At 40.6% G+C, this 24,323-nt stretch overlaps 2 protein-coding genes across 4 annotated transcripts; one reads left to right on the top strand and one right to left on the bottom strand.

Moving 5' to 3' along the window:
* Positions 1-8,950: 8,950 nt before the first annotated feature.
* On the bottom strand, positions 8,951-14,796 carry LOC120060666 (caspase-9-like). Of its 3 annotated transcripts, none has more exons than XM_039010057.1 (11): positions 14,715-14,796; positions 13,083-13,248; positions 12,688-12,892; positions 12,458-12,583; positions 12,312-12,373; positions 11,866-12,042; positions 11,679-11,768; positions 11,437-11,584; positions 9,821-10,012; positions 9,587-9,696; positions 8,951-9,435 (listed from the first exon to the last, which is right to left on the bottom strand). In XM_039010057.1, exons 2-11 carry the CDS (start codon positions 13,212-13,214, stop codon positions 9,310-9,312), a joined length of 1,368 nt encoding a protein of 455 aa, XP_038865985.1. In that variant the 5' UTR covers positions 13,215-13,248; positions 14,715-14,796; the 3' UTR covers positions 8,951-9,309. The 3 variants fall into 3 exon arrangements, with proteins under 3 accessions (XP_038865985.1, XP_038865986.1, XP_038865987.1); XM_039010058.1 differs by having other exon boundaries at positions 13,083-13,310; positions 14,715-14,761; XM_039010059.1 differs by lacking the exon at positions 12,458-12,583.
* Positions 14,797-14,894: 98 nt separating this feature from the next.
* On the top strand, positions 14,895-21,260 carry LOC120061092 (dnaJ homolog subfamily C member 16-like). The gene is made up of 15 exons (XM_039010627.1): positions 14,895-15,034; positions 15,347-15,535; positions 15,666-15,732; positions 15,857-16,181; positions 16,398-16,582; positions 16,674-16,778; positions 17,144-17,302; positions 17,590-17,720; positions 17,846-18,029; positions 18,299-18,481; positions 18,694-18,770; positions 18,868-18,948; positions 19,025-19,114; positions 19,286-19,456; positions 19,664-21,260. Exons 2-15 carry the CDS (start codon positions 15,357-15,359, stop codon positions 20,112-20,114), a joined length of 2,388 nt encoding a protein of 795 aa, XP_038866555.1. The 5' UTR covers positions 14,895-15,034; positions 15,347-15,356; the 3' UTR covers positions 20,115-21,260.
* Positions 21,261-24,323: the final 3,063 nt, after the last annotated feature.

Genomic DNA, 24,323 nt, shown 5'->3' with positions numbered 1-24,323 from the left:
GGAACTATCCAAGCAGAAGATACATCTCCTTCAAATGCTGATATTTGGTTGCATTTACAACCAAACACAATTCAACATGCAGTTTGTTGAATTCATGTCTCCAGCTCAACCAAAAATCTAAGTTAAAGAATAGGACTAAATCTAATCTAATCAAATTTGCAATGCACTTTAAATAACGTCTGATTTGATTTAGTCCTATTCTTTAACTTTGATGTTTAGTTGAGCTTGAGATGTGAATCCAACATATTAATGATTAACTTGAAGATTCAATTTGAAATCAACCAAAGCTTGAAACCCTAGGCCTATTTGTATTACCTATTTTTAGTTGAACCCTGGGTTGAATTGAAACCCAGCAGCTGTTGATGACTTTGCAAATACTATATAGGCCTAAATAGTATCATTGACGATACTATTTAATTTGCTCTTTTAAACCTACCCTTTAGAATGACTTCAATAGCAACAGTGAATATATTTAGTTATAAAGAGGTCTCTGAATAATCATTCTCACAATAGCACATTGGTAGTAGTCAGTGACAAATATAAAAGCTGGGCTTTGTTAAAACCCTGGACGGGACACCAAATGAATAGCTATAGATCAACTCTCCAGTAGGAGGTGCTGCCCAGCCTTGTTTATTTTCATATAGTGGATATAACGTTGAAGATCTGATATTTCAAATGTACAAAAATTCAACATATTTCATACAAGGTTTGTCTATGTTGAAATTGTCTACAATGATGACAAAATCATGTGGTTGAAATTTCACCCTTAATCCAATGTATTTTCCACATAAATTCCATGTCACATAACACTGACAAATTACGTTGAAACAACGTTGATTCAACCATTTTGTGCCCAGTGGGTTGACACCATGGACATTTATATTTTAGGATAAGTGTAGCCCTTGTCCTACACTTAAAACATAGCTCATGGGTCAGCCAAGATCTAGCATAACTTCACGAGGGATGAAGAGAGGAACATTTCTGGCCAGAATGTCACAGCAACATACTGAAGTTTGTCATAATAGTTTTGGGTGATGTGTGTTCCAAAAAAGAGGCTAGCAAAGATCTAGGGGAGAGAAAATAGGAAGGGAGGAAGAAAGAAGGGGAAAGGGTCTCAGGGTCTCCTGTTGCATCAGGCAAGGTGGCACTAGGAGAGGAGCAGGCTATGCTGCTTCTGCTCATGTCAGCACATGCTCAGTCCTGCTGTACCAGCTGAGGTGCAGCTGTGTTTGGAGTCTGCCCTTCTGCCTGACATGGATGCGACACACATGAAAGCGAAGCACACGCTCCCCATAACAACCACAACCACAAAGCACACTGCATTAGAGAAGAAATATAAGAGGTTTGTTTGTAGAGCGGAGTGACAAAACAAAGCATTTTCTGCTTTATTAACTGTGAGTTCCAAATACTCTGCACACAAACACTATTTTCATGCTCTCCGACGAATAAGTAAGAATTATGGGAGAATGAATACATTGACATGTATGTGTGTGCATGTGTGTGCGTGTGTGCGTGTGTGTGTGCATGTGTGTGCGTGCATGTGCACCTAAATATGTTTGAGGAGGCCAGGGCAAGCCAGCCACTTCAGGATAGCATTGTCCTCAGAGACAAGATGGCCTCCTTTGCCTCCTGGGGGGAGAAGTAAGTCAACAATGCAATGTTTGTCAAGCCAAGTCTTCACCCAATTAGCTCAAATTCTTGAGGCCCAACTTTCTAAACTGCTGTTTGCACTGCAGTGCACCAGGGACCCTGGGTGGGGGCCTTATTGTGTGAATCTTGACTGCTGTGCAGTGAACAACAGGTAGCTAGTCAATAGAAAACGTATTATTGCTAATCAGTTTCGGGTGTCTCTATTTTTGATTGAATATAGAAAACTGGGTGGGCAGGCACAAATATAAAAAACTGTAAATCACTGAACCGTTGATATTCACTCACTGAAATACTGTATGTGGTCATTTTGGCTTTGGATCCCTGCAAATAAATCTCAACACACAGACAGATCTGGGGTGACAAAGCAGCAGCACACAGTAACAGACTAAATCGCTTACTTAATATACCACATGGCCTGACACAAAGCATGGCCTGACACCCTGGACTGTATCACTAGCTATATCAAGATGTTGCATAAGAGTTAGAAGGGGATAGTTTTACAGGATTAAAAAAGAACAAGTTTATGACAATGGGCACACAGGCTGTATATGGGCTCAGAAATCCAGGGCAACCTCCCCCTCACACACAACGACCAATGAAGTCAGGGGACACCAATGAAGTCAGGGGATACTTGTGGCTGTGGTATTCTATACCGGGAGGGAGGGCTCACAGAGCCAAAATAGTCAGCAGTGCTCACGGTTCTGATGTCAGACAACCAGAAAACAACCAAACTCCAAACTGCTCGTATTATCATGAGAAGGACAGGGTGTCAGGATCATAGAGATATACCATGTTCTATATCTATGGTCAGGACAGGCAGAGAACAAGATTAGAAACCCTGGCCCTGATTCGACTACCCTGGACAGATGCTGGTGGCTTCATCAGTGTGTTAACAATAAAACCCTTTCACTTAAATGATCCCCAACATAAGATATTGATGGTTAATGGCAGGATGAGAGCAGTTGATTGAGTTGTTCCACTGTTAGGAGCCATTTTATTGACTTTTATTGACATTAACCAGGTTTCCATCCAACCTTTTTATGCGAGTTAAGTACATGTCGGATATTTTTTTTTTAATGACACTGCCTGATGGAAACAGAACATTTGTCGGTAAACTTTCCAAATGTCGACAAAACAAAATATGCTATGCGGGATCTTTTTGTCTGTAAAATTAAATATGCGAGAACTGTCGGTAGAAACGCTTTTATGCTCAAATATTTATATAATAACCATTACATCGAAGTAAACTAGCAGTCACACGATGACATGTTGTGTGACCCTTCCACTACGACTCGTCGGGAAACCATGCAGTTTATTAGGCTACAGATGAAATAAATTATGATGAACTTCACAGGGTTGTGAAAGTGAAAGTTGATGATCTTGAGGATCCTTTACAGAAAATATCAAGGGTCTTATTCTGGTGACATGATCATTGATGCTTGGCTTTAATACCTGCACTGTATCTGCGAGAAGTTGACTAGAGCGCACGTGCCAATACCATTGTGGGCACACTCGCTATATAACGCAAACATTTTTTTTGTGAGAAACCATCAGTAGAGTTGAAAATGCAATGGAAACCCATTTAACTTGTTTTTTTTAATTTGGTACATGGGAATTTAATATATTATGACATCAAGCACAGCCTTTAATCTGCAACAAGTCAATTTGATGGGAACACATCTCTAGTGGGAAAATGCGCATATTGTTTTTATGCAGATTTTAGAATATTCACATGAAAATCTGGAACCAATTTGATGGAAACCTAGCTATTGATTGTTTGAGTTGATCGCTAGAACTGACCCTCACATTCCAAACGAGTGAAGGGGGCCCTATACTAACATCAGTATATGTGCTTAATTGAATCAAGTGTCAAGCCTGTCACAGTGCAGAGTCAAAACGCTAGAAACAGACACTGCTCCTTGTCCCAGATAATTCAATTATGCTGCTATTGTCATCGAGGTTACTTGTAGAACTATGGAAGCCATCTGCCATTACCAACAAACAGTTGAGTCAACATGTATCAGATTACTGCCAAATGGAAACCCAAAAAGAAGTTGATCTTTGATAGCGATTTATGATATGCTTGAAAATGCACCCGAAACAGAAAAACCACAACAACAGAAAACAGAAAAACCACAACAACAACACTTTCCATTATCGTCATGTAAACCACAGGAATTACAGGGGGCTTAACTTTTGATCAAATTAAAAACATAGTAGTAGCAGACAGACAGGCAGACAGACGTGACAGATTTTTCTGTTAGAGAGCAAATAGGTGAGAAACAAGACATGATCTCGGGTATAGTCTTATTCTTATAGTGTTTGATAAAGTGCCATATCCTACAATTCACATCACTTGAATGCAGGGCCAGGCTACATCTTATACATTATCCTTATGACCCAAGGACTGTGAAGCTCTGTCTGAAGAGATATTCACAGACCATTTTGAATGAATTGAAAACATTATGTCACTAGCACAAGGACTGTATCAAGTTGAAAAGTAGACTGATTAATATTTATACAAGAACAAGTGGCATGATCAAAGTATATTGACACAATGAAGATATGTTATAGACACCAGTATTTTCCCCAAGAAAAAAAGCTGTTACCATTGATTTTATTGCAGTCACTAATAAGCAACCAATTCTAGATGCTGACCAGTTTCTTTCACTACCATTCCATCATTGTTTTATGTAGCCCTAGGTTACGTTTATTGTCTGCAGCTACCACCTATAACTTAATAAACGTAATAATCAGTTCCTTCTGGGTACCAAGTGAGTTAAATTATCTACCATTGCATCATTTTGCAAATAATGGAATTGTGGTCAAATATTGCCAATTTTCCTGAAGTGTTTCAAGTGAAGTGAGTGGGATTCAGACATAAGTTTGAGAAAGTTTAAAGCATGTAGACGCCAGACAGACTATGAATAGACTGTTTCTATGGATAGAATTAGATCAGATCTATTCCACTTGAGATTCTATTTTGTCACATTACTTTTAACAGCATCTTTATGAAAAGTATAATTAGTGTGTGGGGAATTATATATGTTCAACTATGGTATATGTAACAACACTTGAACTGAAACACTCAAGAAACAAATAGCCAATACGTTTCTTATTTTTTAATAACGTTTTGAAAAGAATTAACTGCGTTTCTTTTCTTTGGGAAATAAATAAGGTTGCTGTGCGTGCAACGGTGTGAGCACTAGAGCAGATGATCTACAAAAGCTTGTTCACCAGAAATAAATGAAACTTCAAAATAAAAGTATGCAAAAAATAACTTACATTCACCAGATGACAGGTAAATATCAACGAGACGATAAGTCCAGAGACCTTGTGGATCCGCGTGCCCATGTTCCACCAACCCAGCACAGGCTGCAAATGCTGGGGAAAGGAAAATCAAGGTCTTTCACTTCTGGCCACTGAAGTAATATAAAGGTGCACCTCTACACTTTCTACGTCCCACACGCGGCGGGACTTCATCAACAGAAAATGATCCCTTTGTGCGTCTTGTTATGTAAACAGAACAAAAATATTTATCAAAAGTGCCGTGAAATAGATAGATCGGTTTGCGTCACTTCGGACCCACTGTCGTTTGCACTCAAAACTTCGACTTGTAATGCGAGCGCAAGTCAGTGAGTCACTGGGAAGTCTGACGCTATTGAGACACACGAGCCACTTCCCTGCATAAAAGGCGGAATGGAATTCAGGGAGTGCTGCTGATAGGCAGTCTTAATCACTCCGTGAGGAGACGCCACATAGAACATATTTAGCGTTACAGTTTTAAAACAACCACATTGGTTCAAAATGTGTTTTAGGCTACAAAGTTAAAAGAACAAATTGAATTGGATCATAAATTGGATTTAATGTATAGATTAATACTTATGCATAATTACGTTAAATGACTCACCAATTTGAAATCCACTCGGATGCAAATGTTGTACTTTTTCCTAATCACTTGACTGGTCACAGAATGATGCCCTCTTGGCATGTATTTTAGATCTACTCTCATGCCCGCCAAAGACGTGTGGTTCGCTTTTGTCATGCATAACCACCATCCAAACCAAAAGTGGTTTGGGGGAAGAGCTGTTTTGATACTACACGATGTGGATCACTTTACCTTAAAGCATGAACTATTCCAGGTGAAATTACTGTAGCCTGTAGGCCTATGTGGAAAGTTTGCACCAGTGGTTTAGGCCTACCTTGATGCTGGTGAAGTCTGCACATCGGCGCCCTCTGTTGATCTCAAATCAGTTGCCCTTGAATCAATTGCCCTTGTGGCCCATCATGAAGGCTTGATGACGTTTCTCCACTGCATAATTTATGTGATTAACAGTACATTTACAAACATACTATTCTTCATGAAATCAATACACAAAACCATAATTAAGCAAGTACTTTTCTAAAATGATAATAGTGTAAGCCTGGAGTAACAATTTAACAATAACTGAAAAAATGGTGTTACTGGACACCATTGCAAACAAAAAGAGACTTGCTCTAACAGTTTGAGCCTACAGATGAACTATTAAGCCTACTAACCTTTAGGCCTGAAGCAAGTAGGCCAGGTCTGGCTATTTTCAACCCCATGCTGCATCCCATGAACACTTACAATGAGAGCATTTACTGACAGTGGATTTATGTTTGTGTTCATTCATATCCATAATTGGTACAAAGAACGCCTCCATCTCAAGAGATCACACCGAGCAGCTGCTGTCAATTAAGAGTTTAACCCTGGAATTTCAGCTGCAGCTTGTTCCACTATGTTTCCACTCCTTCTCAAAGGCTGCAACAACACTGATTAACAGAATAGATATGTGTAGTTACATAGGCATGCATGGTACAGTGTAATACGATGTAACTACACTATAATTGCATTATACCTGCATGTAATGCATATGCATTAGCCAGTGTAATGTGGAACCAACGTTACATTGAATTCAGGTGCCAAAGTTGCATTGCACGCCACCGTTATATGAACACAAAAATACATACTGTAAATTGTGATCGGCTCCAGGGTTAGAGCAGGCTCCTCTGCTCTTCCTTGGCTTTTCACCTGCCCCAGTTCCTAGGACGATGAAAGCGGTGTGCAGGATGAGAGACTACAGGCATGCGAGGCACACTGGACTCACTCCAATTTTCCTACTGCTCCAACAGATCCACAGAACATGCCATTTCCATCGCTATTCACATGGCATGACATATGGACAAGAGTAATGCCTACAGTATCAGTCAAAAGTTTGGACACACCTACTAATTCAAGGGTTTTTCTTATCTTTAATATTTCTACATTGTACAATAATAGTGAAGACATCAAAACTATGAAATAACACATATGGAATCATGTAGTAACCAAAACAAAAGTGATAAACAAATCAAATATATTTTATATTTGAGATTCTTCAAAGTAGCCACCCTTTGCCTTAAGTTCTCAGCGTCCACAACCACAAGGCCCTCCAGCGGGTGGTGAAGACTCCCACCCATCCAGGACATCTACTCAAAACGGTGCCTGAGGACAGCATCATCAAGGACCCCTCAAACCCCAGCCACGAGCTGTTCACTCCCTTACCGTCGGGCAGACGGTATCGGAGCATGAGGACTGATACCAATAGGCTCAGAGACAGTTTCTACCTACTAGCCATCAGATTGCTGAACACTTGAACTGGACTGACCACCTGCTCTGATTCTCCATACCTTAGCACACATGCACTCACTCACACAGGCTTGCTGCTACCAGACGTGTATTTACTATAGCTAATAATGCACAATTTAAGCACCCCAATGCACGTGTACATATTGGACCACACATTGTGCCTTCCTGTATTATACTTATGCTAAAGTGTTTATTATATTCTACTGCCTTTGACTTTATGTTTGTGATCTTATCTTTTATTATTTCTTGTTGTTGTTGCATTGTCAAGAAGGAACCTGTAAGTAAGCATTTTATTGTACAGTGTATACCATGTGTATCCTGTACATACGACTAATAACACTTGAAAGGACTGTTCCTGGATACTACCAAGGTGTGGTGGTCTTTTCTGGCACTTTTACAGTCGCCGAAGCGTCACCCAAGTGGGTGATACACTTTGGGGACTTGACGATCCAGCCTACCTAGAGATGAGCTGAACATCGTAGACGTTATGAAGAGCTCTTGTGTCCTGACTGACATTTCTCCTGTCTGTAGGCCTACTATCTATGCCCCCCCACATCAAGCAACTGCTTCTCCATACTGCCTCGATGTCTTATCATCTTAAACTGTGGAAGCCAAACACCCAATAATCTGCCATCTGTTTTTGTGTTTGTTTTTTAAAGAGACTATGAGATTGTTTGTATTGAAAAGCGCTATATAAACTAAATATATTATTATTCTCTTGGATTCAAGAATCACAAAGGATTATTTGTGTTGCAGGACTCTGAATCCACAATGGTGTGATTTGGAAAATAAATGAAAATCATCCACCATTACAGATTGATTTTTATGTATTGTGGACCACAGTTCGGGAAACACCGTTTCACGTCATAGAGTCAGATGTTGAGGATTTGGTCTGTATATGGTATGTACACAGACCAAATCCTCAACATCTGACTCACAGACTCCATCTATTGGACACTTACCATTATATCCTTCAACTTCTACTGTGTGAAGTATTCAAATGTAATAGAGACATAAGCAGTACTATATTTATATCTAGGTGTGAATTCTTTCCCCAAGAAGCTCTCTCCTCTAGTGCAGCCAAATGTGCATGGCTTCCAGCCAAGATACTCCAATGATAGATTCTAGCGTTTGCATTAGATTCGGGCAATGGACAACTGAGCTAAAAATGACAATTGACTAAGGCTACAGACATAGTGAGCCATTCAACTCTACAGTATCTCATTAAATTGAATGAATGCAACGATAACCTTAAAATAAAAAAAACTGTGTAGAAAGACAACCAGAACAGAGCATTACACAATTACATTTGGACATCACAACATTCAGCTATAGTACATTAATACCCATTCACTGAACACCCATTCACCTAAAACTAAATCCCTCAAGATGAAAACAACATATTATAAACAATAGATGTTCTGACTAAAAGTAAACGTCGTCAAATCAAATCAAATGTATTTATAAAGCCCTTTTTACATCAGCAGAAAGTGGTTATACAGAAACCCAGCCTAAAACCCCAAACAGCAAGAAATGCAGAAGCACGGTGGCTAGGAAAAACTTCCTAGATAGGCAGGAACATAGAAAGAAACCTAGAGAGGAACCAGCCTCTGCGGGGTAGGCCAGTCCTCTTCTAGCTGTGCCGGGTGGAGATTATAAGAGTACATGGCCATTAAGGCCAAATCGTTGTTCAAATGTTCATAGATGACCAGCAGGGTCAACTAATAATCACAGTGGTTATAGAGGGTGCAGTACCGATTCATATTTTGCAGAGCGCTTCAAGGAAAACCATTGGTTTTTACTGATTACAATGTTTTTGATTGTCACAAAGATGTTGCAATCTTGTAAGAGCAAACATTGAGTGTAAAAACAAGAAAAGAAAGAACATTTTAAAAGAACAAACATACAATTCCAATCTTGGTCCTTTTGTTCACATATCCAAATAAACATTGATAGAGGATCTTTTTTTTAATGGCACATGAAGAGACAAATATTTCCTGAGAGTGTCGTCATGCCTGGATTGGTCTCTGGCAGGGCAGGACTTGAAAGTAGAGAAGTTTGCGTAGAAAGTTAAAGGAACCAGGCATCTGTTTGTAGAGGCCTTTGGCTGAGTTTTGTGAAACTTCATTGTTTACCTGACCACAAACAAAAACATTGATAGCTTCATAAGAGAATATCCTTACTGCCGTTCAAAATAAAAATACAGCTTTATAATACAAATTTTTTTAAACAAAAAATTAACTGTATTGCCATTTTTTTAAACAATATTAAAAACAACAAACTCACCATCATTAACATGGTGACCAGGTCATTAGCGGCAGCATTGTCTTCTAAGACGTTATCCAGTGTTTCTACATACCAGGAGCCAGCTTGTGTATCTCTCCAGGAGACGTAACCTGTTCAAGTCACACAGACAAACAGCCATCAGGGCGACAGGCATACTAATGACACTTTCTTGCGATTGATCACCACAAATAAGTATTGTATTTGAGAGCAACACCCCCCCACCCCCACACACACCTGGGAAGGTGGAGTAGGACACCAGTATGTCACTAGGTGTGGGCAGTGTGGCCCTAGCGTCTGGCTCATCAGACGGAGTGCTCAGAGAGTCACTGCTGGAGGACATGGGCATGGCGTCCGTCTGGTCATCTGTTCCTCCAATACAAGGCCTATCCTCGTCAGGAGTCACCTCAAAGCCTGTGTCTCTCTCACCTGCCAGACCACAATGCATAGAACATTATACAAGCTATTTAAATGTATTATCTTTATTAGAGATATAGATCATGAACGTAATAGACATAGTAACATCCCATCTACAGTACCAGTCAAAAGTTGACAGAGCTACTCCTTCCAGAGTTTCTTTATTTTTACTATTTTCTACATTGTACAATAATAGTGAAGACATCAAAACTATGAAATACCACATATGGAATCATGTAGTAACCAACAACAAAAAAAGTGTTAAACAAATCAAAATATATTTTACATTTGAGGTCCTTCAAATAGCCACCCTTTCCCTTGATGACAGCTTTACACTCTTGGCAATCTCTCAACCAGCTTCATGAGGTAGTCACCTGGAATGCATTTCAATTAACAGGTGTGTGTGTTTAAAGTTAATTTGTGGAATTTCTTTCCTTCTTAATGCCTTTGAGCCAATCAGTTTGAGCCAACAGAAAATAGCCCTATTTGGTAAAAGACCAAGTCCATATTATGGCAAGAACAGCTCAAATAAGCAAAGAGAAATGGCATGAAGGTCAGTCAATCCAGGAAAATTTCAAGAACTTTCAATGTTTCTTCAAGTGCAGTCCCAAAACCATCAAGCACTATGATGAGACTGGCTCTCATGAGGACCGCCACAGGAAAGGAAGACCCAGAGTTACCTCTGCGGTGAGGAACACCTCATGAGGATAAGTTTATAAGGTCTTTGTGAGACGCAGAGTAGGTGAACGGATGATCTCTGCATGTGTGGTTTGCACCTTTAAGCATGGAAGAGGTGGTGTGGGGGTGATTTGCTGGTGACACTGTCAGTGTAAGGGCTATTTGACCAAGAAGGAGAGTGATTGAGTGCTGCGTCAGATGACCTGGCCTCCACAATCACCCGACCTCAACCCAACTGAGATGGTTTGGGATGAGTTGGACTGCAGATTGAAGGAAAAGAAGCCAACAAGTGCTCAGCATATGTGGGAACTCCTTCAAGACTGTTGGAAAAGAATTTCAGGTGAAATGGTTGAGAGAATGTCAAAATGTCAACAGTGTGCAAAGCTCTCATCAAGGCAAAGGGTGGCTACTTTGAAGAATCTCAAATATAAAATATAGTACAATAGGATTTCATTCAAGGGTTTTTCTTTATTAAAATAGTACAAATAAAGAAAAACCCTTGAATGAGCAGGCATGTCCAAACTTTTGACTGGTACTGTACATATTAGTATCCTAGCCTGGACTCCAGCAGTTCTAGGTTTCTCGAACGTGAATCCGGGGTGGTGACTGGCAGAGAGAGATTTCCTCCACTGTTGGAGATGTAACCCAGTGTACAGACTAGTATTACAACACATTTATAACACTATTGTTACAGTGCTGCATAAGCAGTACTAAGTGATCACTAAGCATAAGAAACGCCTACAGCGAAGTTGTCTTACCTCCCCCACAGGCCTGGATGAAGAAGAGCTTGGGCTTGCCCTGTAGGGATGGGCAGTTCTGACCATTGAGGTAGTTTGTGATGAGCTGAACTGGGACATTGGGCCCATCCACTCCATGCACTGCACCAGGGAAGCGATTGTGACTTACCTAAAAAAATATGCAATGAAATAACATTATTCATCTCCTGAAAGACAAACCTTTCTACTTTCTATGCATTTGTAAAAGGATATGAGTCTCTTACCTCCGTCCCATGTGATAACATGATCACCACACAACAATCATATTGTGAATGATCCTTCTTGGACAAAGCTGATAGCTCCTGCCTTATTTGCTGAAATATAGTTATTACTGTAAGCATTAGATCATTAGGCCAGTATCTAAGTTAATCATGAATAGATATAAAGGAGAGTAGCTGAGGAAATCCTCACATTCTGTTTCAGGTTTCTCTTGACAAGGACAATAAAGTTAAGGGATTGAAATCTTCTCTCCAGTTTGTCGCAGTCTATGTTGGACCCTGTGCGGTTATTCAGCTCTGACTGAGGCTCAAAATCGACATTGTTTATGATCAGGCAGTGTCCACAGGGGCTGGCATCCATCTTATAACTCTGAGAGAACATGAAAGAAAAGCATGCATTGATTCCACAGTATATCCAAACTATAAAATTAGGGAACTGGTTAGACTCAAATTTAGACTTGTTATAATCTTGACGAGGCAAGATACAGTATGTGGATTTATATAGCATAATATGTGAAGTTAAATTCAACAGAAGTGAGACACAACAACTCCGCTGGAGAGTACTGTTGATAACCACAATGGGGAACGGATGCTACATTTGGCCTATAGTACATAGAGCCAAAAGGCAAGATAACTTACCTGAATACTGTCACGTCTAACTCTTCCTGTTGCCCTGGGTTTTCCAAACTCCCTTTCAGGGGCTGTAATAAACATCACCACTTTTATACTTGAATATTCAGAGACATATGTCAAAGTACTTACAGAAAAATTTTATGATCACATACATAAACTGGGAGTGGTAGGCGTAGGCAAAGGCCTAACTGGTTGACTTGGATAGACAGGGGTAATAGGCAAAGGCCTAACTGGTTGACTTGGATAGACAGGGGTTACCACAGTGTCCATATCAGAGTCTGTCAAAATAGAGCAAAATCCAAAGCAAATATGAACATTTCAGTAGTATGGACCGACATTGCAATGAATCACAGATTATATTTAACCACATAGGCATACTTACAAACTGGCAAAGGCCTAACAACTGGCCGGACATGGACAGGCAGAGGTAGAGGCTGGCTCTGTGGTTCCCCCGCCAACAGGACATCTGGCAGGCTATGCTGCCCTTTCTCACGAAGGCATTCTATTAAAGCTGGGAAGGCCCGACTCCCTCGAGTCTCCAGGTCTCGAACCAACTGTCTGGCTTGGTCTCTTCTGGTTCCTGATCTCTGAAATTGAGGAACAAGGCATGGGCTTGTGAGAACTGAAAGCAGCATATGATACTTGGTTAGAATTCCAGACTTCGCTGTGTGCAAAAGCATGGGAATGAGGATAGCCTAATCATGATGATGTCTATCATGAATCGGGATTCTTGCAAGACAGACAATAATTGTCAAGAAGAATAGCGTCACACCTTACCTTTATCTCGTCGATCATGTCTTGAGTAAAGATTCCTTTTGACAGAAGTCCATCATACATATCTGATGGGTTCAGGTCTCTCACGAGATTGACCCTATTGCGTTGGAGAATCCTTTTGTGTCTCTCCTCCATTCTGTAGGCTTATATGAGGCATGAAACAGGAACTCTGCAATGATTATGTGGCAGAGAAGAGAAATGACCAAACCAGTGCCACTGCCATAAGTGTTCCTAAAAATGTATTTACATAGTAGTTACAAAGACAATCCCAGTACTACGAAATATTAATGAGCAATACAAACAGCAAACAGGCAGAGAAGACAAATATCACTTTATTGTCCAATTGTACACAAGGTTAAAAGGAAATTCGACTTCCGCGTTATCCCAACCGTTCCGAAAGACACACAAACATAAGTTGGAGAGGTTAGAGCAGAGGGTAGCCATACTGTGGGGCCCGTGGATCAGTTGTGGGGTTTAACGGCCTTGCTTAAGGGCACAATGGCAGGAGATGGGATCTAGGATGTCTATAATGCGGGTGCAAACTCACTTCTCACTTATTTATTCCCCGGCAGACCCAGGATTCGAACTGGCTGCTTCGCGAAAAATTGTGAAAATGTACCTGCCTAAGACATTCATAGTCGCTAACTACCTTTATCGCCTATTGACGATAGTATCTTCTAGCCAAAGTCGTTTTGTTAAGAGCCCCAACGCTCGTTCTGAATGTTAAAATGCATCGCTTGCAGGATGGTTTTGGAAACATAAGAAAAGCATCTTTAAATAAAAAAAATTAAATAACTAAAAATTAAAGAAGAAAAAAAAAGAAAAAAAAAAGCTTTCTAGGGTTAGGGTTCCCACATGGCCAAATTTCCATGTTACAGCGCTTGTTCATGGAAAACAGACGGAAGACAGAGGCATACCTGTGCAAATAGCTATCGAGTCTCCAAACACCTATGTGTAAATGGAAGACGTTCACTACAATGTTGTCACTGAAAAATACTGTGTTAAAACCAGTTTATACAGTGTGAGTGTGCTAGTAAGTTTATATTTTGCATTTGTGAAATGTTATATTTTGATGCGATTTGAAAGTAGAGGGTTTTATGTTTCTAGAACAAGTACCACAATTGAGAATCGATTCATGTTTAGATGGGAGTATTTGGCTGTTTTGGTTGTCAGAGCCAAATCGCCTCTAAACTGAACATGTAAGGTCCTTGGACTAAGGAATAACGTTAGGTCCTTTAGTCCATTATTGGACTAGTATTATACCTGCCTTTCCATAACCATCTAAATATGGTATTATGGACATAGAAATATAATTAATTCAAATGTTATGATTATAGACACATTAATGGGTCCAACACATACTTTGAGCAAAATTTTAGCAGTTTTTTCTCAATTAAACTCGTTAGAAAAGTCCATTTAAACGTTCTGTACCATTCGCAAACAGGCTAGCTAGCTACATAATGAAACGACATTGACCAGGGCTAAAGTAATGTTACACGGACGTCTTGAACTGAGTTTCAAAATACAGTATATGTATACATATTTAACTGTATACATGTAGTATACAGTTGTAAATTAGAATACAAATAACACACTGAATATAATGACAAACAGTGGTGATACATATATATTTACCTGCTCCGTGTCATCTCCTCACAGACTGAAATCTCCCTTTCTATTTCACTACCGACTTCCTTGTTTACATCACACATCTTCGTAATTGATGGATTGTAATAGACTCCAATTCCCACAATGCTTTTCGGTGTATCTGATCCCTCCTTCACACTGGATGCAGTCCCAGTAGGTTATCATTTACGGAGGAGAGATAACGTTAGAGAGCTCGGATGATGCTTCAAATCACACATTTTCCATGCTTTTCATTCGCAGAAAAGCAGTGACAGATACATTTTAGATGAATGTGACAGAAGAACAGTTGATCCAACCAGATTCTTGAGGTGCGTGTATGTTTTTCAACAAGCTAGCCTGGATAGCTAGCGAGCTCTCTATTATAAATTGATTGCATAGCAATGTGGTGATTCAAGTCAATGGCAATGTAATGCATGTGTTCTGTTTTAAATCTTCACATGTGGCAATTATAATGCCATTGCCTGCTAAATGCTGTGTTTAGATGGTTATTTTTGTCTGTGTATATTTTCCCTTTGGCATTCAAATCTTCCTTTTACCGATACAGACTCATGCTTAACCTTAGCTAGACATCCCATCAGGCAGATATGTTCTATCTGACTGTCTTTGTTGGTGCTTTCCAGACAAAAACACATGGCAAGAAGAACAAGGATGTTTTTGACATTTCCTGGTATAGTGGTTGTCTGTCTGCATCTTCTGGGTGGCTCAATGGAGACAGCCAATGAAGTAGACCCATACAAGATTCTTGGAGTGACCAAAAGTGCAAGTCAAGCTGAAATCAAGAAAGTGTACAAGCGCCTAGTTAGGGAATGGTAAGAACATCTTTAACTGACCCCTTCTCTTCTGGGTGTCAGGACTCAGTGGATATATTTAGCATTAAGATGATTGACCCTGTTTACAAAAATACATGGCCAGTGATGCATGGTCCTTTATTTCTGTAAGGCATCCGGACAAAAACAAAAATGAAGGCGCTGAAGATATGTTCATCAAGATTACCAAATCTTATGAGGTAAGAGAGTATCCAATATTTGCCAACATTAAAACCTCAGCAGTTTACTGTAAATGCATTATTCAGAAGGGAAGGCTCCACCCTCTGGTAACCATATGCATCTGCTTTCTACCCAAACTCTAAGATATTATCCAATGAGGAGAAGAGAACCAACTATGACCGGTATGGCCAGACTGATGACACCCAGCCGTATGGTCATGGTCACTATGGTCACCGCCACGACCACTTCTACTTCGACGAGTCCTTCTTCCACTTCCCATTCAACAATAAGGGCAACCGGGAGTTTGCCGACAGCAAGTACGCTCTGCACTTCAACCAGTATGTGAATGACGTGGTGCCTGACAGCTATAAGAGACCGTACCTGATCAAAATCACATCCGACTGGTGTTTCAGCTGTATCCACATTGAACCGGTCTGGAAAGAGGTTGTGTTGGAGCTGGAAGCCTTGGGTAGGAAAATTATGAAATGCATTACACAAATGAAAATGACTCAGCGCCTTCACCTTCCACATGACAGTGTGTTACATTTACATTACATGCTAGTCATTTAGCAGACACTCTTATCCCGAGCGAAATACAATCAGTGCATTCAACTAAAGTAGGTAAAATAACCATACGGAGTCTGGGGTTTGGCTGATTGTGTTCAACTGGTGTGTTATGTCTTAGGTGTGGGGATTGGTGTGGTGGACGTTGGTTATGAGAGACGTCTGGCCAATCACCTCGGTGCTCACCGCACCCCATCCATACTGGGGGTCATCAACGGGAAAGTGACCTTCTTCCACTACGCTGTGGTGAAGGAGCACCTGAGGCAGTTTGTGGAGGACCTGCTCCCTCAGAGACTGGTTGAGAAGGTAAAATTACATGTTTTTGGCAGATTTGTTTTTCTGACTCACCATTGTTGGCATCTCAGCAATTATGTTTACAAAAAATAAACTGTTTCAGGTTACAGACAGAAACGACTTTCAATTCCTGAACAGCTGGCATGAGCAGAACAAGCCGCACGTTCTTCTGTTTGACCAAGTGCCTGTAGTTCCACTCTTGTACAAGGTAAGCCATTGTCTAGATCAGGCCTGGGCAATTCCAGTCCTCAGGGTCCTGATTGGTGTCACACTTCTCCCCCATCCTTAGCAAACATCTGATTTAAACTAATTGCCTTTTTAACTGAAGATCATGATTAGTTGATTATTGGAGTCAGGTGTGTTAGCTGGGGCTGGGGCAAAAGTTTGACACCAATCAGGCCCCCGAGGACAGGAGTTGCCCTGGTCTAGATTAGTCAGTCTGGCATCAGTTTTAACCACCACTGAGAGCGCTGTTCTGACTAACTATTATTTACTTCCTTCCGGAGCATAGACCATTGACAACAGCTTTCTAATACTTGCTTACAGTTGAGTTTTTGCTCTTATATTTTTTAGCTGACTGCTTTCGCCTATAAGGATTATGTTCAGTTTGGATACGTGGACCAGGGCCTGTCAGAGACTGCGAACCTACTGAAGCAGTTCAACATCAACACCTACGCCCCCACCATGCTGGTCTTTAAGGAGAGTACAGACAAGCCTGCAGACATTATACAGGTAGATACTAGATGGTTTACTAGACTCGACTACTGTGGATCCTCTTACTTTTCCACCAGACAGTTTGATTGAATAATTAAATAGCATTTGAATACCTGAGAAGTATCTGAGGTATTACTGACATATTATCTGTATTACTGACATATTATCTGTATTACTGACATATTATCTGTATTACTGACATATCATTGATTATATTTAGAGATGCTGTGTTTGTTGTTAATTAAGCTGATTAGAGACATGGCATTTCATGTCATTGATACCTATGTGTCGTTGTTCTCCTCTAGGCTAAAGGGATGAAAAAACAAATCGTCGATGAATTTATAACAAACAACAAGTTTCTCCTCGTCCCTCGACTGGTGAACCAGAAACTGTTTGATGAACTTTGCCCTGTGAAGCAGTTCCACCGACGCAGGAAGTAAGCTTATGCTTTTTATTTCCTTTTTGGCTGAAGTCTATTTCTATTTTTAAACATATCGTTTATGAACAGCCAGTTTACATGATTTCACTTTTGCATCATATTCCCAAACATCTGTCTTTTAGGTACTGTGTTCTACTGATCACTGGTGATGAGGAGTCCTATACCATAGGAAACCAGGCCTTCCTCACATTTGCCTCTACCAACACTCTGGAGGTGGTGAGGTTTGCCTACGTCTACCAAAGACTGCAACAATCACTGTGTGATATTCTGCTGAAGACTAAGGACAGCACACCTCCACCACCACAGGTAAGTGTATGCTAACATAGCTGTAGTGGAGACTGTAGAGTGCCATATTAAATATGAACTTTGTTAATGTGATCTCCTTGGATGCATCTTAAGAGCCATATGGACTGCAATTCAGTTTTTGAGAGCTTATGGTAGAAGTGTCTGTATAATGAGCTACAGCCACTCATCCTCTCTTTCTGTTATAATGTATCACAAGGTAAAATCACCTTTCCCCAATACTATAAGCTCATGTGGATGTGTGTGTCTGCCTGGGTGTGCTTGCTCGGCAGGTGTTCATCTTGGAGCGTCGTAACCCAGCAGGGAAGGTCCTGTACAAGGAGGTGGCGGGTGGTTGGAATGGTACTGATGAGGATAAACAACGTCTGTTGGATGAGCTGGAGAGGCTGCAGAAAGACCCCACCATCCTCAACTACGACGCCATGCTGCCGGAGCTCAACAATGAGTTTGCCTCTGTAAATTGAGTTCCACAGTATTATCCTCATTAGAAAGGCTGGCCTACTTAAGTCTCGGCAGAGCAAGGGTAATGATGTAGTAATTAGTACTGTGTCCAGAGATAAGGTATTTGATCAAATGTTCTTTTATGGCATTCCAAATCTGCAATGGTTTTTAATATAATGGATAATACAGTATAATTATAGGCAGTAAATGTATATATATTTTCCAGATGTTTCTTATTCGATGGATCTATACAGCATATGATTACATTTCTGAAATCCTTGATGATATTCTTCATAATAATTGGTAAGTTATCTTTTATTCAAAATTGTAGGTATGTATTTGGGAGCGGACAACATAAGGAGAAAAGGACATAATCAATGTCTGTAATCTGTTTCTGCAGGCGTGAGATGATGCCCCTCCTGTCGTTGATATTCTCTGCCTTATTCATCTTGTTTGGCACTGTGGTGGTTCAGGCCTTCAGGTAAAATGGAGGAACAGTGTGATTCTGCTATTCTACTACATGTTTAGGCTTACCGTTCTGCTTTGTGGGATTTCAGTGACTCTAGTGAAGATGGCAAATCCAAACCAAAGGCAAAAGAAGGAACTAAGGCAGAAAATGGGTCACCGGGTAGCAGCAGCACCTCAAGGCAAGACAGCATTTTTAATTTTAAGCTATATTGAAAATATTCAAGCTGTGACTAAAATATGATGTTTTGGTTGAACTATCTGACATATTTTAGGGATTATATTTCTCCTTTCGCTTTCAATAAATGAAAAGGAGTGATTCAGTGGTTCTGCTTTTTATTTAAATTTTATAGTCGCCCACCGAAGAAGAACTTTGTGGAGGTGACGGAGCTGACAGACATCACATACACCAGTAACCTGGTGAAGCTGAGACCAGGCCATATGAACGTGGTACTGGTGCTCACTGATGCCACCAAGAACGTCTTACTCAGCAAGTTTGCCAAAGAAGTCTACTCTTTCACCGGGTGAGGGCAGGATATGATCCCACATGGTCTGGTGCTTGAGGTGAAATAGACATACATTGAATGATGTATTTTATATGCTTATAACATGAATATGTATAGGCGAGTGGTATGGTGAACACAACTGCCGTTTTTATATTCACATTATAAATGCTTATACATGTTTAAAAGGTTACCAACATATCATGTCTTCTCCTCTTGCCACTACAGGAGCCTGACTCTGCACTTTTCCTTCCTGAACGTGGACAAGCACAGTGCATGGATGGAAACACTGTTGGAGTTTGCCCAGGACGCCATGCAGATAGACACCGAAGAGGATGACTGTGCCCGCCACAAGATAGACTACACAGGCTATGTGCTGGCACTCAACGGCCATAAGAAGTACCTCTGCCTCTTCAAGCCTGTCTACACCGGGGAGGAAGGTGGGTCCTCTGAGGAGGAAGGGCCCGGGGGAGCTACTGGGGGAGGAAAGAGGTCCGGGTCCAGGGACGACCACCCACCACGCAGGTCTACGCCCAGGTCCCGCTCCACCGCCACACTGCAGATCCACCACAAACTGGACCGCCTGGGGCTGTGGATGGAGAGGCTTATGGAGGGAACTCTGCCCCGGTACTACATTCCTGGCTGGCCGGGCCTGGACAAGATCACAGGCCCCAAATAGAAATCGTGTCAATTACTGTACGTTGTGAAAAAATATCCCCAAAAAGATATGCTTGGAAGTCTGAGATGCATTGCATGCACACATCCCAAGTCAGGATACAGGCCTAAATGGACACATACCTAAGCTATCTGTGTTTAAAAGCCAAGACGACACCGAGGTATCCTCATGGCTGTGTTCAGGGGGAGGAGGCTACTGTATGTTTTGAGTGATTGCACTAGGACATGGTTTGAAAAAATTACTTTCAATAGTGAGGTTGGCTTGGCTCATTGCGACAACTGTATTACATGTATCTGCCATCATGTTCTGCTGGAGTTCTGCTGCCTTTTTTGCACTTGAAATATTTATTTGTTACGGAAGCACTTCTTAAAGTAGGTTCAGTTAAAGAGGGAGGGTACAGAATATAGTGGATCTCAAAGCAACAACCATTGAACAATTCCTAGATTGCTTTCCCTTTCGGATCCCTTCCTCTGCATGCTGTCATTAGAACTAAGTAGCTAACTAATATCTACTGCTGTTACAACCTCTAGATGAGCTAACTGAATCACTGTGGTCATAAGTAGACTCATGCCTTTTTGTAACCGTCATCCATTATTATTCAAATATCTAATATATCAGATTGTGCTTTAATATTAGCTTCACTGTCCCAATGGTGATTGGTCAGTACTGTGAATAGAGATGCATGTCTCTACTAGATCTATTTTCTTCACCATTTTGACCTCACTCTAAAAAATATGTTTTATTCTTGTGCAATATATACTGTAACTACAATGCCTTCCATTTATCCTTGGCTGCTAATATTTCATGTTCATTCTTATTCATGTAGAAATAGGCTATTTAAAAAAAGTCTATAACGTTATACTTTAGGCTTTTGTTACATGACCAAGCTTTTTGCATTAGTCTATTTCCCTTTATTTTTTACGTGAAAGAAAAGAGAAACCCGCACACTGCTCTTGCTAGTATCACTGTTCTTTATTAGGCTTTACGTATCGTCCTCTTGGCCTTGGTCAGAGCTTTTTTAGTTTTACAACAGAACTTGGCCAGTGGCTTCATGTAGCAATGATCTAGTATACAGTGGCTTGTGAAAATATTCACCCCCCTTGGCATTTTTCCTATTTTCTTGCCTTACAACCTGGAATTAAAATAGATTTTTTGGGGGGCTTTGTATCATTTGATTTACATGCCTACCACTTTGAAGATGCAAAATATATTTTATTGTGAAACAAACAAGAAATAAGAAAAGAAAAAAAACTTGAGCATGCATAACTATTCACCCCCCAAAGTCAATACTTTGTAGAGGCACCTTTTGCAGCAATTACAGCTGCAAGTTTTTTGGGGTATGTCTCTATAAGCTTGGCACATCTAGCCACTGGGATTTTTGCCCATTCTTCAAGGCAAAACTGCTCCAGCTCCTTCAAGTTGGATTGGTTCCGCTGGTGTACAGCAATCTTTATTAAGTCACAACAAATTCTCAATTGGATTGAGCTCTGGGCTTTGACTAGGCCATTCCAAGGCATTTAAATGTTTCCCCTTAAACCACTCTGGTGTTGCTTTAGCAGTATACTTAGGGTCATTGTCCTGCTGGAAGGTGAACCTCCGTCCTAGTCTCAAATTTCTGGAAGACTGAAACAGGTTTCCCTCAAGAATTTCCCTGTATTTAGCGCCATCCATCATTCCTTCAATTCTGACCAGTTTCCCAGTCCCTGCCGATGGAAAAACATCCCCACAGCATGATGCTGCCACCACCATGCTTCACTGTGGGGATGGTGTTCTCAAGGTGATGAGAGGTGTTGGGTTTGCGCCAGACATAGCGTTTTCCTTGATGGCCAAAAAGCTACATTTTTGTCTCATCTTACCAGAGTACCTTCTTCCATATGTTTGGGGAGTCTCCCACATGCCTTTTGGCGAACACTAAATGTGTTTGATTATTTTTTTCTTTAAGCAATGCTTTTTTCTGGCTACTCTTCCGTAAAGCCCAGCTCTGTGGAGTGTACGGCTTAAAGTGGTCCTATGGACAGATATTCCAATCTCCGTTGTGGAGCTTTGCAGCTCCTTCAGGGTTATCTTTGGTCTCTTTGTTGCCTCTCTGATTAATGCCCTCCTTGTCTGGTCCGTGAGTTTGGTGGGCGGGCCTCTTTTGGCAGGTTTGTTGTGGTGCCATATTCTTTCCATTTTTTAATAATGGATTTAATGGTGTTCAGTGGGTTGTTCAAAGTTTCTGATATTTTTTTTATAACCCAACCCTGATCTGTACTTCTCCACTACTTTGTCCCTGACCTGTTTGGAGAGCTCATTGGTCTTCATGGTGCCACTTGCTTGGTGGTGTTGCAGACTCTGGGGCCTTTCAGAACAGGTGACAGATCATGTGACAGATCATGTGCCACTTAGATTGCACACAGGTGGACTTTATTTAACTAATTATGTGACTTCTGAAGGTAATTGGTTGCACCAGATCTTATTTAGGGGCTTCATCGCAAAGGGGGTGAATACATATGCAATCACCACTTTTCCGTTTATTTATTTAAAAAAATATATATTTTTGAAACAAGCCTTTTTTTCTTTTTTTTTACTTCACCAATTTGGACTATTTTGTGTATGTCCATTACATGAAATCCAATTTAAAATACATTTTAATTACAGGTAGTAATGCAACAAAATAGGAAAAACGCCAAGGGGGATGAATACTTTTGCAAAGCACTGTGTGTTGGAGAATGGACAACATTTCATGCGACATTATCTGATCTATTTTGAAATAAAAAACTGAACTTGATTGTGCTTAACCCAAATTAATTTACAAACAAACTAATATTGTTGTCATGGCAATAGTTTAGTTGGATTTGGAAATGCTGTACATGTTCTACCACATCTGTACATATATTAACATACTGTAATAAATCAAATATTTGTTTTTACATGGATTTATTATAATGTGGTCATATCAATACTGTTGTTTGTTAAATTTTAAACATGTTTTTGTTACAGAATTACTATAGTACAATGTTGACTAAATAAATTAATCATGTTTCACATGTCTCAAAGGTTCTGCTACAGTGCATATCCTCTTGCTGTGTGTAATAAATGCTTTACGTTCATATGTTGCCAAGACAAATTATATTTAATTTGTATTTCTCAGCTTTATCAGTATCCTTGTTTGGCATGATATGGTCACACCGAGTGATTATTTTACCTTTGATTGTATTGTTGTTTGTACCTCAGGCGGCTGAAGAAATTCAGCTTGGCCCCCCCAAGCCACGGACTAACTCTGCTTCTGTCCAACAGATGGAGACAGCACAGGTGCGTCAGAGCTAGACGCCTAAGTGTTGTTGCCCATTAGTTTACTCCAATTAGGGGAGATGTGGTAGGGTAAGGGGAAAATAATAATGGAAAATATATTTAAAAAATAATATATTTAAAATAATATTTATACAAAATATATGGGGGATTACATATTATGCAGACAATTACATTGATAGAAGCCACAATCTATTTGCAATATTAAAGCTGATTCACCTCGTTATAAAGTAAACCACTGGACACTTTCTGTTTCACACTATTTAAATACTGTATTCCCGTGACAGCTCATTCTAATATTTATACTACTGTACATTGTTACACCCTGATCTGTTTCACCTGTCTTTGTGATTGTCTCTACCCCCCTCAAGCCGTCGCCCATCTTCTCCATTATTCCCAGTGTATTTTTACCTGTGTTCTCTGTATGTTGCCAGTTCGTTTTGTTTCTTGAAAGCTACCAGCGTTTGTTTGCCTGCCCCTGTACTAGAAATAAACTTGTTTCTTCGACACTGTCTGCATCTGGGTTATACCTGAAACCTGATAGTACGAACTGGCCATGACTGACCCAGCAGACTTGGACCAACTCCGCAACGCCCTCTCCTCCCAAGGAGCCACCATTGGAAGGCACAAGGAGTTGCTTCGTGGACTTATGGAAGGGTTCCAGACCTTGGCCGAACGCCATGACTGAGCGTTTAACACATTGCTGGAGCAATTCCGTGGGTTGTCTGTTAGGCAGCCTACCACAATGGTGATCTCCCAGCCTACCCCAGTGTCCCGAGAACCCCGCTTACCTATTCCGGAGTGCTACGCTGGAGATTCCGGAACCTGCTGGGCTTTTCTCTCCCAGTGCTCCCTCATTTACGAGCTGCAGCCTTCTTCTTTCCCCTCGGATGGCTCGATGATAGCGTACATCATAACGCT

This window comes from Salvelinus namaycush, chromosome 16 (genome assembly GCF_016432855.1).
Source record: "Salvelinus namaycush isolate Seneca chromosome 16, SaNama_1.0, whole genome shotgun sequence".
Taxonomy (NCBI): Eukaryota; Metazoa; Chordata; class Actinopteri; order Salmoniformes; family Salmonidae; genus Salvelinus; species Salvelinus namaycush.
Note: the sequence above shows the minus strand (reverse complement) of the source record. Positions and strands in the feature narration are given on the sequence as shown.

What these genes read in the sequence shown, in the direction of transcription:
- LOC120061092 (XM_039010627.1), top strand. Translation starts at nt 15,357, where the DNA reads ATGGCAAGAAGAACAAGGATGTTTTTGACATTTCCTGGTATAGTGGTT. An exon ending in CTCAGAGACTGGTTGAGAAG is followed by an intron (nt 16,583 to 16,673) that starts GTAAAATTACAT and finishes AAACTGTTTCAG; the next exon opens with GTTACAGACAGAAACGACTT. An exon ending in GTGGTGGTTCAGGCCTTCAG is followed by an intron (nt 18,949 to 19,024) that starts GTAAAATGGAGG and finishes GTGGGATTTCAG; the next exon opens with TGACTCTAGTGAAGATGGCA.
- LOC120060666 (XM_039010057.1), bottom strand. Translation starts at nt 13,214, where the DNA reads ATGGAGGAGAGACACAAAAGGATTCTCCAACGCAATAGGGTCAATCTC. An exon ending in AGAGAAACCTGAAACAGAAT is followed by an intron (nt 11,769 to 11,865) that starts GTGAGGATTTCC and finishes ACTATATTTCAG; the next exon opens with CAAATAAGGCAGGAGCTATC. An exon ending in CATCCAGGCCTGTGGGGGAG is followed by an intron (nt 10,013 to 11,436) that starts GTAAGACAACTT and finishes GTGGTCTGGCAG; the next exon opens with GTGAGAGAGACACAGGCTTT.